Genomic DNA, 17271 nt, shown 5'->3' with positions numbered 1-17271 from the left:
TCCCACCAGTTTCAGGTATTCAACGGATGAAAGCAAATGTTTCTGTTGAAATAGACGGTCGATTTTTAAGCAAGCTGATTAGGTACCTTTTTTTTTCCCCCCACAGTTGACAGCACAGACTGTTTTGCTCCGTGTCATTGTTGCATGACATTCCATTTGGCACAGGGTTTATTTTTAGCCAGAGACTATCAAAAGCATTTTTCAGTAGGACTGTCTCTGCTCTTGAACCAGGAATCATATTACTGCAAGAACTTTGCTGAAACAAAGAAGATATATTGGACAAATGGGAAATTATAAATCTAGACCAACCCAAACTTGCACTGGTAATTAATGTTGCTTTTTTAAATGCAATATACCATACATCTGTCTACAAGAAGCAAGTGATATTTCAGGAAATAACTCATTGCTAATTTACCTTGAGTTCAAGGATAAGGTATTGTATTGTTCTTGGTTTACGAGAAAAATGGCTTAACCCAAATCACACATGTAGTCTGTAAAAGATGACAGAAAGCTAGTAAACTAAATTTCTTTGTGCAATCGTATAAGATCACCTTAACTTAGATTATGCTGATTTAACATGTACTTTATTAGAAAAACCTTTAAACTTCCAACCTTTTTATGCTGTGTGTGTACACTAACATTTAGGAAATAAGAGCTAACAAATGCAACCTAAGCTTTAAGTTTTCTCTTGTTCAAGTTAAAAATATTTCTGATAAGGATTCATATGTATGAGTTGTCTATGAAATCCGTATGTATGTGTCTATATTGGTTGCAGCAAGAACAGTTTAATAGCTGTAATATTTTGAACTTTCATACTTTAATAGAAAAATGAAACTATCTTTAAAAATCAAGTGCTTTGGTTACTGGGACATTATGATTTGAGTTCCTGGTTTTTATACGTTTTGAAGCATTTTATGAATCAGGGTTTTTCTGTTGTTAGATGAATGGAAGAAGAAAGTTAGTGAATCGTATGCTATAATCATAGAACGATTAGAAGATGACCTGCAAATCAAAGAAAAGGAGCTGGCAGAACTGAAGCATGTTTTTAGGTAAAATGTTCTGGAAACCTCTTTATGAATTTCTTTCAAATGAGTATTTGCTATTAAACAGTATTTTCAGTTTCAGGCATTTTCTTATGGAAGGAGTTTCTCACATATGGAATGCATGTCCTTTAATGTCTATTTTTGGGAATATGTCATTACAGTTCTGGGCCAGAGTCCCACAGCATAGTACCAAAATTAGTGGCTGTTAATTATTAATGCCAATATTTTATAACAAACACCTATATACTTTTGTAAATGAACTTTAATGGGATATCTAATTTTGTTGTGTACTTTCCAGTTTTGCTAATGTGTTTCTTCAGACAGGAATATTGCTGAAGTAACAAATTTTAAACAAACACAAAAGCAGATTATTTTCTGAAAGTGGATTTCAAATTCATGATTGTAATCACTTTCTCAGGACAGCACATGCTAACAACCAAGTTCACCCAAGCAAGTAACATACTTCTATGTTCGTTATTATCTGAAAAGCTCAAATAGAGAAAACACCCAGCTCATTGACTGTGAATAAGTCAAGAAAATGATCAGGTAAATAATTTCAGACATCAAAACCACCTGAAAAAATAGGGGATTCTAATCAGAAATAAATCACAAGCTCAAAAAAGCCAGACTGGTCATATAAATTACTCATCATGCTCACTTTCAGCTAGCATAATTATCACTGAGCCTGTTAAGTGCAAGACGACATTGGACTTTCACTGCAATATGCTGACCACTTTGGCCATGATCCAGTATGGTACTTCGGCACTTGCCTCATTTTAAGCCTGTTTAGTAGTCAAACTAATCATCTTAACAAATTGGAGCGGGAGTACTCTCTATTTTCGTTAAGCAAGACAACTGAGTATATGGTGAAAGTGCTTAATTCCTGCATTAGGCATAAGAAAAAAGAAACCATTAACTTTAAGGTTAGCAGACCTTCGGCAGTTCAGCTTATCATCTGTCTTACTGCCCCGTGGAAGTCCCGTTAAGATGTCAGCCAAGCTCCTCCTCTTAGACAAAGAGCACTGCTCTTTTCCACGGAAGGAGTGGGAATTAATGGCACTGGTTAGCTCGCGTTGGAAAGGCTTTTTTTTCAGTCAGGCTTGAGGAACCAGCCAGTGATTTCGGTTCCAAAAGCTGCCTTCACCCATGAGTAATGGAATCAGTCAGATTTTGTGAGTATCTAAAATCCAAATCTGGCCTGTGTGAAAAATCAGTCTTGACTGTATAAAAAACTTTTCTACAGTAGCAGTGGCTATTTTCAGAAGACTTCTCATCTCTGAAGTAGCAGAGGAATTAACAGGGGTTTTTTCCCATTATTAAAACAAAACCATTTATTAAAAAGCGTTAGGACTGAGAAACTGGATGGGTGTTGGAAGCTAAGGCGAAGAAGGTAATTTGCCTGATGGAAATGAAATACGTAGCTGTTAAAGTCCCTGCTCTGAAACATTTGGAACATAAACAGGACAAAAGGGACAAAGCCTACCAGAGGAAAGGACTCTCAGCTTGCCCATTTTACACGTAGGGAACCCCTGCACAGGTCAAGGGGTAAATTGCCCAGTACCCTTGCAACAGTGAAAACTGGATTTGTAAGTACCCATCTGTCACTCGCTGGATACAAGTTGTCCCTATTCTATTCCTATATCGCAGAGCTATTAGTCAATGGTCTCCTAAAAAGACCACCCTAAAAATAAAAAGTCAGAATTTTATTTCCCTAAGGCATGCAATTATGCCTTCAGAAAGGAATTAGGAGGGCACCTAGATAAAACCGGGCCCTGAGTGTAGTCATTTGAGCTAGCTTTCATTTTCAATAGAGGCTTTTTAATCGCAGCTTTTAAGATACAAAACTTTCCTTGCAATATTTTCCCACAAAAACATTAAAATTTTGCCAGTTTATAAGAACTTGAATCATATTAAAATTGAATATCATTAATAAAACAAACTGAACCTTTTTATTATTATTTTTTGAACTGGGAGAAGAGGATGTTTAAGTATATAGCTAAAATGGTAAAACCTGGATTCTTAACCACACATTAAGTGCTAGGAGTATGAATTTTTAATGTAATTCTAAAGATGAAAATTGAAGCAGGAGACATGACTTTGCAGGACGATAATATTCTGTGATTTTGAGACTTGCAGAATTCATCCTTCAAACAAAGCAATCCACTCCACCATGCAGTCACCGCAGCGCATCGGTCTGTACGGTGTGTACGTCCATGCATACCCAACAGGTTACAGCAAAGACAAGTTAACTAAAAGGACTTGTTTCCCAGAACCTGGAATTATTCTTCCCTCAATTGCCCCTGAAGGAAAACCTGAAGAATAGATGATCCTTATATCACTATCATTAATCACAGTATGTCAGAGAAGAATTGCACGAAGACAAAACATATTTGAAGAATGAGGTTTCATTTTTACTGAGCAAAACATTTTCCACGTTAGTAAAGTGGAAGTGGTAGGTGAAGGGCCGTCACCAAACAAAGGTAAGCGTGACTATAATGTGTGAAAAAAATGTTCCATACAGAAGCAGTTTACATTTAGGACACGAAAAATGAGCTTCCTTAACACGATACCCATCTTCTAAGGAATGCGTATGAAAATGTAGATGATGTAAGAATTAATTTCACTAAGGCACACAGTTTTGGCAAAATAAGTCCAATTGTTGCATTTATAAATAAATGCTATGCTCTGTTTTTATCGGGCCCATATCCTTTTCAAATCATGCACTGTCCCTGAACGTTATAAAACACTGAGTATTGACAGCAGGCAGTCAGGAGTTTCCATCAGAGTGGTCTTTCTGGTAGCAAAAGTATTTTCCAAAAAGCTAGTTTTTATGAGAAAAAAATTGTCAAAATTTCCCACAAGGAAAACATTTATTTTTGCGTATTTAATATTTAATTACAGTTCATTTAATTTGAGTTAGAATCGCTAAATTATCACTTACCAGCACAATACTTTGTACATCCGTAATTCACACCACCGTTTTCTTCCGCGGAGGGACATTCCTGGCGGCGCGCCCCTCCTGAACGGCAGAACGGGTGCTCCCCATTCTGCCCAGTGCCCAGGCGATGGCCCCGGCCAGGGCACTGGGTGCCTCAGCAGCAGGAGGTCCTGTCCTGCAGCCCGCCCCCGAAGCACGCTCGGAGCCCGAACCACAGCTTCTGCGGGCTCTGGTGTGTCACTCTGCAGCCTGATAGCTCTCAAACCCCTCCGCTAAACTGGAAAAGTAACTTTCAGATTCTGGAAGTTAAAATGGTTTCGTTCAAAACCCAGAAAAAGGCGGTGGTTCAACATTTCCAAATTAATTTTGTCACAATTCATGAAAAAGAATATGAAAACACGGGTTTTATTCCTGGTTTAGAATGATAACACACATTGAACAAGCAGAATTTCTGTTAGGATAGACTTAACTGAGAGAACAGAAGTAAAGACAAGTCTCTGGCTTTGTCTGCATTTTAAATTCTATTTAAAGAATAAATTATTGAAATATTTATCGAAAGAAAAGGCCTAAGTGTCACCTTGCTTAACAGGGATCATCTTGCTAAAGGGAACTTTGCATAGGTTTATATTCTAAAAAGAGAGAGAAGTATTAAAACCTTATTTTTAATTGTAACCATGTTAAATATGTTTAACAGTGCTCCTCCCTCGGGATGGATTTATAGATATACAAATCTAAGCGTTCTGCTAAACCATGATCGTTGTTATACTGATACTGAATGGAAAAAAACCTAAACTCTATTGGCAGACTGTAATCGGCATTCTCCACAAAAATATTAATTGCTACGTGTACTTCATTTTCAACAAATGTAATTACTTAGAATGTTTGACGAAGCAGTAACAAGTCAGTCTGTGCTAAAGGAAACCCATGAGACTCGACGACAAAAGCTAAAATGTTGGTATGGTAATCATTTAACAATCTGTAAGTAAAAATAGAGTGATCATTTTCCTTCACGCTTTCCAGAAGCTCTCTTCACTGTTTAAAAAATAAATGTGACACGTTAGGCATCCAGGAGTTTTTCAAGTAAAGCTGTAATGCATATTTAGATAGGACTTACAACCAGAGGTGGGTATAGCTCTAGCTATGGAGAGGTTACTGCTCTCTCATAATATAACGGGCAGTAACTCTGTGCAATAAAGAGCACATTGTCCACAATCTTATACAAAGATACTGTTCATGTTTCTTTGGAAAACTAGAAGCATCTTTCGGTGACTATCCATTCCCTTTACTACCAGCTTTTCTAGCTTTATTTTATGAAGTACTTTATTTTTGAGCTTTGACAGGGGTTGTATGACAGGAAAAGGAAAATGGAAATTAGTGAATTATAAAATTGCATGGGTTGTAACATTTTTATGTTCTTTTTTTTTGCTAAAAAGAACAGAGCATGAAATACAAATGCTGAGTGTCTTTTTCAATGAGTCAGACTTGGTATGGATCCTATTTAAGAGTTATTATGTTAGAAATGTATTAATAATAATCACTTCATTTTAATTATTCATTTCATCCTTGTGTGGCCTAGAAAGCACTGTGAAATCAGTAAGCTATATAAAAATGTAACACTGTACCAAAAATGTGGAAGAAAATTAAACATTAAATTGAGCTTCATTTTGTCAGTGTCACAGTATGTAAGTGACATTTAGTTGTCTGAGGATTTGAAGTGCAAACATGCCTTTCCTTAGTAGGATGTGCGTACAAAGTGTAATATTTTAATTGTTTATATCAAAACCAGAAATACAAGTTAATGGGAAGTCAAAATGAATGAGGATCTATAAATTATTTGAAAATTCCGTTTTAATATATCACATTCCACTGCAATAGACCAAAGCAGAAAAACAGCGCTATAAAATTATACCGTCTGCTGAACATCACGGGGTCCACGTTCCTTCTCATGCCTTAAAGTAACTGTCAGTAGCGGGGGGGTTGAGCGAAGGCGAGAGCCCCGTCCCGTCCCGTCCCGTCCCGGCTGCTCCCCGGCCTCGCAGCAGCCCCTCCTGTCCTGTCCTCTCAGGTCTCAGACACTCACAGGCCTTCTTAGGACTTAGCGTGCCATTACAGCTGCAAATCCTCAGCCAGGAAGGTAACTTCTAGAAAGACTACTTCATTCCTCAAAATGCTTTAAAACATTTTTCCTTCAATCATTGCCAAATTTTTGTCTGAGCTTTGGCTACCTTCCTTCCATGTGTGTGCTGCTGGCGTGTTTTCACATAAACATGTGAAATGCTCTCCTTTGGGGAACATCAACTTACTTTCTGAAAGGCCTTTTCTGGTTATTCTTTTGACTTGGCTTGTTTGCCGCTAGTTCTGTGCATGTCCTGCTCATCATTTTCGAACAAAGATGTAGATTTTTTAAATATTTTTTAGTTATTACTGCATCAATAAAGAAACTGCTTTTGTATGGATTAGTTATATTTCCAAAGAGTCTTTCCTCTTTTTTCCTCTAATTTAGCTGAATTTACAATGTATATACATACTGTGACTGAATAGCAGGGTTGTTCAGAAAACAATAGATCTGGACTACTCACTTGATATCAGTAAAGTATTTCTCGATTTACAGAGTGTAAACTGGTATAAACTTAGTCCTGTGTCTCAAAAAAAATTATGTTGAGATTTCTCTTTTAATTTTTTTCCAAATGAAAGAAACTGTGCTAAAGGATGAAAACAGTAATCATTTGTAAAATCTCTTTTTTCAGCTCTGATGAAGCCTTCTGCAAAGTCAATTTAAATTACCGCACAGAAAATGGCCTCTCTCTTCTTCATTTATGTTGCATATGTGGGGGTATGTATTTGAAATATGATGTTCTTTAACCACTTTATTTACATGGCTACTGATTTGTTCTGTCAGGAAGATTATCTTTTCAGTTAATTTCTTTCCGTGATGTTCTTGTTGACAGTTGGATAAGCCTCTATAAGCATTACTCTAAACTATTGCCAAGGGGGTTGAATCAAGTTACACCAAGCCCCATTATAGCTGATTCTCCAGGCCAAGAAAAGTTTTGGTTGATAATGTAGCATGTTTTACTGCAGGTGTTCAACTAATTCAAAATTACTTGCTATATGCATTAGTTAATCAATCCATACTCATCTAGCATTGCTCTACATTTCTGTCTTCTGTACATGGTATAGGCTTCAGGCTAGGGAGCTAGTTTTAGCAACACTTTGCCTTACATGCAACATCTATTTTTCTAGTATAATGAAAAAGCCTGTATTTTATTACATGGTGATTAAAAGAAGAATAACTCAAATGCTTCAGAGAAAAATACCAGCTGATAGGATTTTTGCAGATTGCAAGTCAGAGTACACAAGAAAAGAGTGCAAGATGTCTTCTGGGATGTTCATAAAAACACGCTAATGGTGGAATTTTCCACTCTGATCCACATTGCTGCTCTGTTATCCACAGAGCGAGTCATTAGTTCATGCACACACTTCGCACTTGTTATACAATTTTCAGCAGAAATTGGCTGAGAGAGGCAAAGAGAATTTTACCCTAAGGGAAAAAAAATCAGCTCTGCAAAGTACTTACTAATAACATGCATAAACGATTTGCTCAATCTTAGTTAGATGCTGTCATGAAGGAGGACCTGATCCTGCACTGCTGAAAACTGAGTGGATCTTTACTCTTAGTCTCAGAGAGTGCAAGGTCATCTCCAAAGATGACATCAGTACCCGGTAACATTGGAGCCATCGGTGGGACTGCTGAGGAAGTTTAAGAAAACATACGATGTTAATTAATTAGGTACGGTACGTGAACACTTGAAGGAGGGAGAGAAGCTATTAGAACCAACATTGTCCTTGATTGCTGTCATAAGTATTCAGAAGGCAGATACATTTTTTGAGATCGTCACTGTGCATCCGAAAGGTAAGAGTAAAGCTACTTGCCCGTGCTGACACTCATTAGCATCCCTCAAAACGACTGTCCCTGTAACAATGTTGAGTAGAAAGGGAGAGCAGTGCTTCCATTCTGGAAGGGCGAGGGAGTTAAGTGTCTGAGAAGCCAGAGATTCTGGAAGCATCTGCTAGTTTATGGAGTTCTTTGCAGCATGGTCTGGATGTTAAAAGAGGAGCTTGCTTCTTCCGAAGTTCAACTATCCTTAACAAATCCTTATGAAGGTGTGAACAAACAGCGAGCCAGTACACGGCCAGATCTGCAGCCGTCCCAGTGGGTAAGGAGGTGGGTGAGGTGCCTGATCCCATTCTGAGGTTTCACAAGGCATGTTTTATGACTTGCCTCAGGTCAGCAAATGAGCTACCTATTTCTCTTTGCTTTCAAACTCACACAGAAGTTTCTTACTTCATCTACACATTCCTTTCTGTAAATGACTTTGTTCTCCAATTTTCTTTCTAAAGGTAACAAATCACATGTTAGAACTCTTATGCTAAAAGGACTGCGCCCATCCAGATTAACAAGAAATGGATTTACAGCTCTGCACTTGGCAGCTTATAAGGTAAATTATTTTGAATAGAATTGATGAAAAGAAATCAGAACTGAGCAGTTTATTTGCCTGAACTATCTAGTTGCACTCTCTTGTTGCTACTTCTGGTGAAAATACAAATTTCACATTTACGGTGCATAAGAAAATGACCTATAAAGAGCCCATGCACAGGAAATCAGCATGTGCTTTTGCAATATCATCCGTGAGGATATGATATTGCTTTGGAAATACTGATTAAATCATGCAATGCAACTCAAAATAGAGGAGTGGGTTTTTATTATTATAGCTATTAATAGAAACAATCTCAAAGACTTTATTTTACAGTTTCTCTCTTTTTTGCTTCTTTTTCATTGTTCCTCCTCAAGTTCCACATTCAGCTTAAATATTTATTTTCTTCACTATTATATTTATTTCTTAAGACTCAACAATTACAGTAGCAAGGAATAAAGTGAACAAAGACAGCATTTTCCTAAAGAATTGTTATGATTCTTATTTTGAGATGGAGCATCTTAGAAACTCAATCCGTATATAGGCTAGCCCCAAAGCACTTAGCTTTTTAGAGGGAACTCAGATCAAGTTCAGGAGGTTATATTCTAGACTGTAATGGTCAACCCTTATATATCCCATAGGTGCCACAAGGTCATAACAGCCTCTCTTTCTTCTGCAAAGCTCCCATGGCAGATACCATTCTGATTTGCTGTATGTTCAAAGCTGATAGAAGGTTAAGTAGGTTGGCACCTGTGTGCCACTCTTGATCCGTAAGTTGTGTTCCTCACTCTGTTGCAAGAGGACACAGATATGGTAGATGGTCTCTAAACCAAATGCCCGATTCCAAATGCAGCAGGAATCATCACAGTCACAGTCATTCTCCTCCAAAAGCTCACCTGTGGAAGAGGAGATGGTTGGCCTTCTATCAAGTAATAATCTGATAATCAGAATATTTATCCAGAGAGAAGACCAAAGTCTCTCTTGGAGAGAATTCGAACTCATATTGCCAATCAGCAAGCTATGGCTGTCCTGGAGTGAGCATGCAATCAGCTTTCCGTGGAAATGAACGGGAGGGTCATTAGAACAGGGAGAGCGAGGGGAAAGCCTAACATAGGTTGAGTAATGACGGTGTTGCCTGGGACAGGTGGCATAGAGTCATGAGTATTATTTGTGCGAGGAAGACGCTGAACCACCAACGTAGCAACGTTTTAGCTATTGTAGAGGGGGTAAGAGTGGAAAGAAAAAAGAGATGCAAGCAGCAGCTTGTGCCATTTTGTCTGAAGGTGGGAAGAAAGACACCCCCCTATTTCCAATGTTTGCTACGGACAAGCTAAGCCAATTTCCTGCTCCAAATGCTGGATTTCATCAATCCCATCACTGGAACTCTGAACTTGCCCCAGGCGTGTGTAGAGAGGTGGTCATTAAATAGGCTGAAGACTCTATCATGGAGCCGGATACCTAAAAGTTGTGATATGCTGTGGATGCCGTGGGTGCCTTATGCTCTGCATCTCCATGGCTTAACTCTATATTTGCACCACAAGCTACCTTCCTCTCCCAGTTACTATAATATGAGCCCTTGCCATATCTTGCATTATGTCTTGAGATTCCTATGTTAGTTTAATTTTACAGCCACTGGTACCAATTAGCTATGCAAGCTATAAAATTATATCAAATCTTATACATTATGGGATGAAGTGATGGTTTACAGCAATCATAAAAGAAACTTTCCCCCATGCGCAATGTTGCATAATCAGCCAATTGCCTTAGAAGAATTTCTCTGCCTTTCTTCAGTGTCAATCTCAGTGAATAGTTTCCAATTAATAATTTAGTTGAAAATTAAAATTCCTTTGTTTAAAAGGACTTTTATAGCATATTTCTAGGATGTTTTCATTACTTGGGAATAGTTTTCATTTTGCTATCAAATCTTGCTTTGTCTGTTTTCCCTGCACTGTAAAGTTGATAAATCTCTTAGGCAAAAAACTATACCAGCAACTTACTTAATCACTCAAGTGATGTGATACAATAGCCAGTATCTTTTTCAGGTTGCACAAAGATAAGCAAACTAGTGTGAATTTTGGGATCTAAAATAAAATGCAACATAATGTTTCTCCCGTAAGTGACATTTTAAGACATTAATATTTACCATGAGTTGCCCAATGATAGCTTTTGTTGTATTACAGTTCTTTTCTAAGTAAAATATAAAGGAGCCTAGAGATACCTCAGAAACAATAAAGCAATGTATATTGAGACGGGGCAACTTCTTGTGAAAATCCTTAACTACTTCTTATCTATAATCTGAATATTCTGTGGCATTTCATAACAGTGAAACAGAAATAATTAGAGTCACTAATTAGAACAGCACATTTCTAGGTAATTCAAACTCAACCTGTCTTCCCAGGCTGCATAATGTCCAATCCATTATGCAACCAACTACTGTGCTTCATGATCTAAAACTATTTGATAGGAACAGTGATAAAAACTTTTACTGTCCATTATTATCAAAGAGAAATTCCTAATATTTCCTGGAAATAGGAAAACCATTTCAGTATGAACAAATGTTATGCTTTCACAGACACATTTTAACTGCTGCTTCTCTGGCATTGATTCATTCTTGCCTTTCTTTTAGTGTTTGCTTCGAACAGGTAGAGAACAATGAGAAAGTTTGGAGATTTTAGCATCTCTTTTGCCCCTGTGTTGTGTGCATTTCGCTTTAGGAAACAATGAAAATTAAGTGGAGAAGGCTCCTCTCTGGGCTGGATGACGATGGAAGGCAGATCCCCAAGAAGTGAAAATTATGATAGCTCTAGCTGGTACAATCAGAACAAGTGATGGTGAGAAAGATGACCTAGTTTCTCCTGCGAGTTCTGCCACTACCCCCAAACAAATCATTTCACTTCTCTGTGTTTAATTTCACTGTTTGTAAAGGAGAATTCACTAACAGTTATACTGCCTGGGCATTATGACTCTTAATGTGTTTCTCAAGTTTATTTTTATTACTATCATTTGATAGGGCCCATTGCTGTTGTTATACCTGGAAGAAGTCATAGCAAAAATTCTGTCCATGACAGCAAAGAAGTGAAACAATATGAAAAATAAGCTTACAGTTCAGAATTTGGCATACATGCTATATATTTATCCTGGGAACTCCTCAGGTGCCCTTCTTCTGTGTTAGTGTTGTGGTTTAACCCAGCAGGCAGCCAAACAGCACACAGCTGCTCGCTGTGGGATGGGGGAGAGAATCAGGGAAAAAAAAGTAAAATTCGTGGATTGAGATAAAGACAGTTTAATAGAACAGAAAGGAAAGGGAAAATGATAATAATAATAATAATAATAATAACAACAACAACAACAACAATGATAGAATATACAAAATGAGTGATGCACAATGCAATTGCTCACCACCCACCGAGCGATGCCCAAAGCAGCGATCACTACTTCCTGGACCACGCCTCCTATTTATATACTGAGCATGACGTCATATGGTATGGAATACCCCATTGGCCAGTTGGGTCAGCTGTCCTGGCTGTGCTCCCTCCCAGCCTCTTCTGCACCCGGCAGAGCATGGGAAGCTGAAAAGTCCTTGACCAGTGTAAGCACTACTTAGCACCAATTAAAACATCAGTGCGTTATCAACATTATTCTCATCCTAAATCCAAAACACAGCATTAGGAAGAAATTTAACTCTATCCCAGCCAAAACCAGGACAGTATGGTACTGTAATGTTTTGACATTTAAACAGTTTGTGTGAGCACTTAATAATGGCTTGGAGACTGAGATATCTTTAAAGACATGTAAAATCAGGATAGAGACTGGTTTTTAAAGATACAGGCTTTAGTAGAGCAAAAGAGAGACTTCTGGTGCCCGGGCCAAGTCTTCCCTCCACTCCTTTCCTTGCACTCTTGTGCTCCTGGGGTCATGGTCAGTCCCTTTTCTTGAAACGCAGCAGTGTAATAGCTGGGGAGGCCTAGACAGCTGCAGCTGTCTTTGGCTCCCTCCTCAACTGTTAGAGCTGTGTCCAGAAATAACATGTTTTAAACGCGTACCTTTTAGGACAATGCAGAACTGTTAACAGCGCTGCTGCATGGTGGAGCTGACATTCAGCAAGTTGGGTATGGAGCTTTGACAGCCCTTCACATTGCCACAATCGCCGGTCATCATAAGGTATGTTTCTCCTTTTCTATGCAGGAAATTATATAAGTGAGTGCTAATATTAGAAGGTCATTTTATTTTAGATTGATGCTGTTCAAAACAAAACTCAGAATTGGTTTAGTATAGCTAAATGTTATTTAATTTTTTTGTACCTTGTGGGAAAACCCTATCTGTGCGTATATTTTTACATTGAACAAACATGCACAAAGGACATAGATCTGTTTGTACATCTCTTACCTTTATATAAATGTCTTTAAAGTCTTGGCAATAAATGGCATTGTTTTCTAAATACCAGAAGTGTTAACCAATAGATACGTGATGAAACACACTCACTCATACCTGTCAGGATTTCTGAACCTGGATATGGAGTGAGGCTTCCAAATACTGTCTTTCTGAGTGTGAAGGAAGCACGGTAAAAGAGTTTTATTCCCTTTTCTAGGTGTCACGGGCTCTGCTTCACAGCTTTGTGATTTTCACTTCAGAGAGGGACAAAGGTTCTCAGTTTAGAGCTATTTTATACTTCAGATTAGTACAGAGAATACTGGTGTCAGGGTAAGTCATTTATAGCATGAATCTCAAACATCCATATTGATAAGTCTCCTATGGGTTGGAGACTTATCGCTATGGGGAGCAGAGGAAGGAAGAGAGGGGTGAGATTCCCTGGTTGCCTATAATCAGGCCTTTCCCTTTCTAGACATGCTGTCAGTCATGAATCTGTGTTCTTATCATTTACCACCTCAGTTCAGTCATTTCACACATCATCTCATTTCTGTCACCCTGGCAACAGCTCACTCAGTGTGATTTATTTATTTTTTTAATCTCTTAAAGTACCGGGTGTGCAAAATTACCTTGGTAATGAAGAGTTTATGACTGTAAACATACTCATGAATTCAGGTGCTTCACTTTTTATCTCCTTTGGGTCCATTATGCAAGCAAAGATTTTGTCCTCTGCTTGAGTAAAAGTGTTAACTTATACAGAGTGCTGGACTAATTTATGGAGACAGAAATGTTAGAGTTCTTTAAAGAGAGATAATCAGCAAGAAATGCAAGGAAGAATAACTAAGTACAAAGGAGGAAATATAGATTATATTAATACTTGCCTTTAAGCTGTGGATTTAGATGTGCATCTTAGACTTATAAATTCACTTCAAGTATAAGAGTTTGGCTGGATGACTAGAACAAAGCATGTTCTAGTGCGGTTTTCAACAGAAAAGAACCTCTATGTGTGTACACAGCAAGGAAGAATGTGTGTCTTATGAACTCCCAAGTTACAGCAGTCACTGAGCTTATGTAAAGTGTAAAGCAAGCCATCTCTTCTGCTACATTTTCAGTGAACCAGCTTGTTCACACACACACACAAACTATTTACTGTACACATGCTTATAAAAATAGTTACATAACTATATATTGAAAAAGAGAAAAGACATTTCTTTTCAAACAGGCAGTTTTGTTGGGGAAATGAAAACTCTTTAGAAATTTTCTGTACTGTCTCAAGAAATCTGCCATCATTTAAATACCTGATCTGAGAAACTATGAGGCGAGCCGCTGAAGTTCAGCTGAGGGAAGATGATACTTCTTCATTTAGGCAGTTTAGATTTGATTTGTCTAATTGTTTCTGTTTAGCCTGAAGAAATTATCAGATCTCTGGATCAGTAACAATATGCGAGAGTTTCTATTTTATTTAGGCTTTCAAAGATGCTGATAGATCCTTACTGGAATTTGCAGTCGGGATTTTAATTTCCGGTTAAGTTAATTACACATCTGAATTACTTTGAAGCTTTTGAAAATGGCACCGGGCACCCTTTGCAAATTTTTGCACTTAATACCTTTGAGTATTGTACCTTGTGTGTTAACTACACGTATACATAGGTGAAGACAGTACCTAACACCACAGCAGTCAGGGCTCAAAGTTCTTTGGAGTCTGTGGACGGGGATGCAGATAACGACACCAACAGTGAAGCCGTCCCTGGGAGAAAGAAGGCACGCTTTGCAAATCCAGCTCTGAACGCTTGCACGTGAGAACTCTATACCCTTGGCAAATTTTCTACTCTAGCCTGGCTGCCAAAGGCTGCCTGGTTGTGAGAGAGAAGGAGGCAGAGGTTTACTGGAGCGACATTTTAGCGCTAGTTGGTGTAATGCGTACGTGGTAAGTCCCATGGGGGGGCTGCGTCAATGCAAACGTTCCCCCCATTTCTAATGGAAACATACGTTATGCAGTTTCACCATATAGCCTATATGTGTATGTCTGTGTGTATATATGTGTGTGTGCGTATGTATACTTTGTCTGCTGGGGACCCGTCCCAGGCTTGTGGGCCATCAGGGGCAACCGAGGATGCTGGTGCATTTAGCTTTACGTTGCAGCCTCCAAACTGGTTCCGAAATGATCTAAATCCGACAGGTACGTTTGCGCTTCCTGTTAAAGGCGGGATGCATAAAGACACAGTGGTGACAACTCGCGTTGCCTGGAGAGTCTGTCCGTGGAGAAGGTTAAGCTGAAAAAGCTTAAAACGATGTGCAGGTGGTCACACCAAGGACCTCCGTGAAAAAGCTGCTAGCCTTCAGTGTTCCAGTCAGCAGCGCCAGCAGGATCCGGGAGATCGCCACCCGCGGCACCTGCCCAGGCCGCGCGCGAGGAGCAGGCCGGCAGGGCCAGCCGGCCCTCTGTGCCCCGGGGCAGCTCTGCGGTGCCAGGAGGCGGCTGCCCGCTGTCCTGCGCCCGGGCGCGGCTGAGGGCCGGCGGACGGGGCCTCGCGCGGCAGCGTTGCCCCCCGAGCTCTCGGGGCATCCTGCCATTCCCTCACGCGCCCTCAGCGGCCTCTCTGCCGGCTGAATGGAGATCCTGCCCTGGGCACCCTATCGCCGAACACAGGTGAGGAACCGCCGTACCTCGCTGTTCTGTGCAGGAATCGAAATGGAGATATTAACCAGGGTCTTAACTCTTTAACGATCTCCTTCACTTTTATGGAGTATGCATTTAATGTTTCCTCCGGGGGAAGTACCAAGTACTCTGCTCTGCATTGGGGTTTCAAGTAATTTCTACGATGTCTGGGCCTTGTCCTGCAAATGTCGAAGGAAGGCCTGCTGTTTGCCTCCTGTCTTTAGCTCCTACTGAGGTTACTGAAAAATGAGGGTGCTCAGAATCCGACGAGGATAAGACCATTAACTTGATAAGAAATAACTTATTGTGAGTGGCTTTGAAAAGGCCCTCACTTCTTCCTCGGGAATGATGAGATCTTTATCAGAAGTATTCTCCATACATGGAGCGGGACTCCATATAACCCATTTGGTTCATCTGCCGGTGTCTGGGGACTGAAGATTTATAGTCCAAGTGAAGGCTTTGTCTTTCCTTCTTTATATATCTTTGAAATGTTCAGTCAGCTGAGGATCTCCTCTGCTAGATTAAATAGCTTATTCTGTCCACAATTTCATTAATATTCATGGCAATATGGAATAATATTTTCAACCCCCTAAAAAATGGAATACATTTGAAAGAAAAAATAGATTTTTTGTCATCTTCCTAATTCCAGTAAGATAAATAATTATTTATACCATTAAATAAATAAATAGCAGAGGTATACACACCAATCTTCAGCATAGTCTTCTACTACAGAAGAGGACTGAGTATATTTAAGAGAAAGATAGAGAGAACTGGGGGGAAAATTGCTTTGTTCCCTATTTCCCTGAAAAGTCAGTCTATGGCTTTCGCTCCGTCACCACACCTGAAACCACTAGAGCAACCAGTTCTCTGAAACTAGGATACTGAGGCCATCAGCACCAATGGGATATTCCAACTCATTTGAGCCAGTGTGGTATATAAATATTTCATCTGCTCTATGACTTAGTGCCGTATTTTACTTCACCAAAACTATCCTGTTTGCTTATTTTATCTATTAATGCAAATTGCAGTTCTCAACAGGAAGAATGAAAAGTTAATGAAAAATTATAAAATAAGCTGATGACTGTATTAGAAACATCAACAATAAGTTGAATAAATTTCTCATTAAGTCTGCTATTTTGAAAACATTAAATGTTTCCAGCCCAGGGAGGTCATTGCTAAATAAATAATGCATGTGCCTCATACACATTTATGTGTTGTCCAGTATTACCACGTTGGAAAACCAGTATCATTGCCTATTTCATTTTGTAAATTAAAGTTGTCATTCTGAGATTACAACATCTACAGATGTGTGAACTGGACTGAGGGTTGCAGGCAGGATTAATTTTTGCAACCTGCAAACCTGAGAATCTGAAGTGTGAATGTGTTTGTAGTGTGTAGTTGAAGTCTGAATGTGTTGGGGAAAAGGGAATTAGTCCCATCTTATGGATTTTCTGTAGTAATAAATCCCTTTTCATTTACAAGTCATATTTTACATCAGCATGTTTGTTGCCTCCTGTCTTCACTGAAATTTTACTAGTAATAGGAGTACGTTCAAATGATTTAAGAAGCCTTGAAAAATTAAAGTTATGTGAGCCTATTTAAATGGTTCACAAAGTCCCCATTTTCTCTTTTCATTCCCTGCATCTTATGCTCATGCTGCATCTTCCCACCCCTTTGTTTTATCTGACGCCAGTTTTTCAGACCTTGTCAGAATCATTCTAGAACCAGGAATGCAGAAATGGTATTCACACGGCATCAATATATGTGACTACACAAGCTGCAAGATAA

General features: G+C 39.0%; 1 protein-coding gene across 1 annotated transcript in view; it reads left to right on the top strand.

Annotated features, from left to right (window-relative positions):
* Positions 1-283: 283 nt before the first annotated feature.
* The window catches only part of TNNI3K (TNNI3 interacting kinase), an 88141-nt gene continuing 71153 nt past the window's right edge, over positions 284-17271 (top strand). The window contains exons 1-5 of the mRNA XM_075155519.1: positions 284-323; positions 941-1049; positions 6729-6814; positions 8383-8480; positions 12507-12617. Coding sequence (XP_075011620.1) covers positions 284-323; positions 941-1049; positions 6729-6814; positions 8383-8480; positions 12507-12617 — 444 coding nt within the window. The remainder of the gene's footprint in view (positions 324-940; positions 1050-6728; positions 6815-8382; positions 8481-12506; positions 12618-17271) is intronic.

This window comes from Calonectris borealis, chromosome 8, assembly GCF_964195595.1.
Source record: "Calonectris borealis chromosome 8, bCalBor7.hap1.2, whole genome shotgun sequence".
NCBI classification, from domain to species: Eukaryota; Metazoa; Chordata; class Aves; order Procellariiformes; family Procellariidae; genus Calonectris; species Calonectris borealis.
This window is presented reverse-complemented; position numbering and strand designations above follow the sequence as displayed.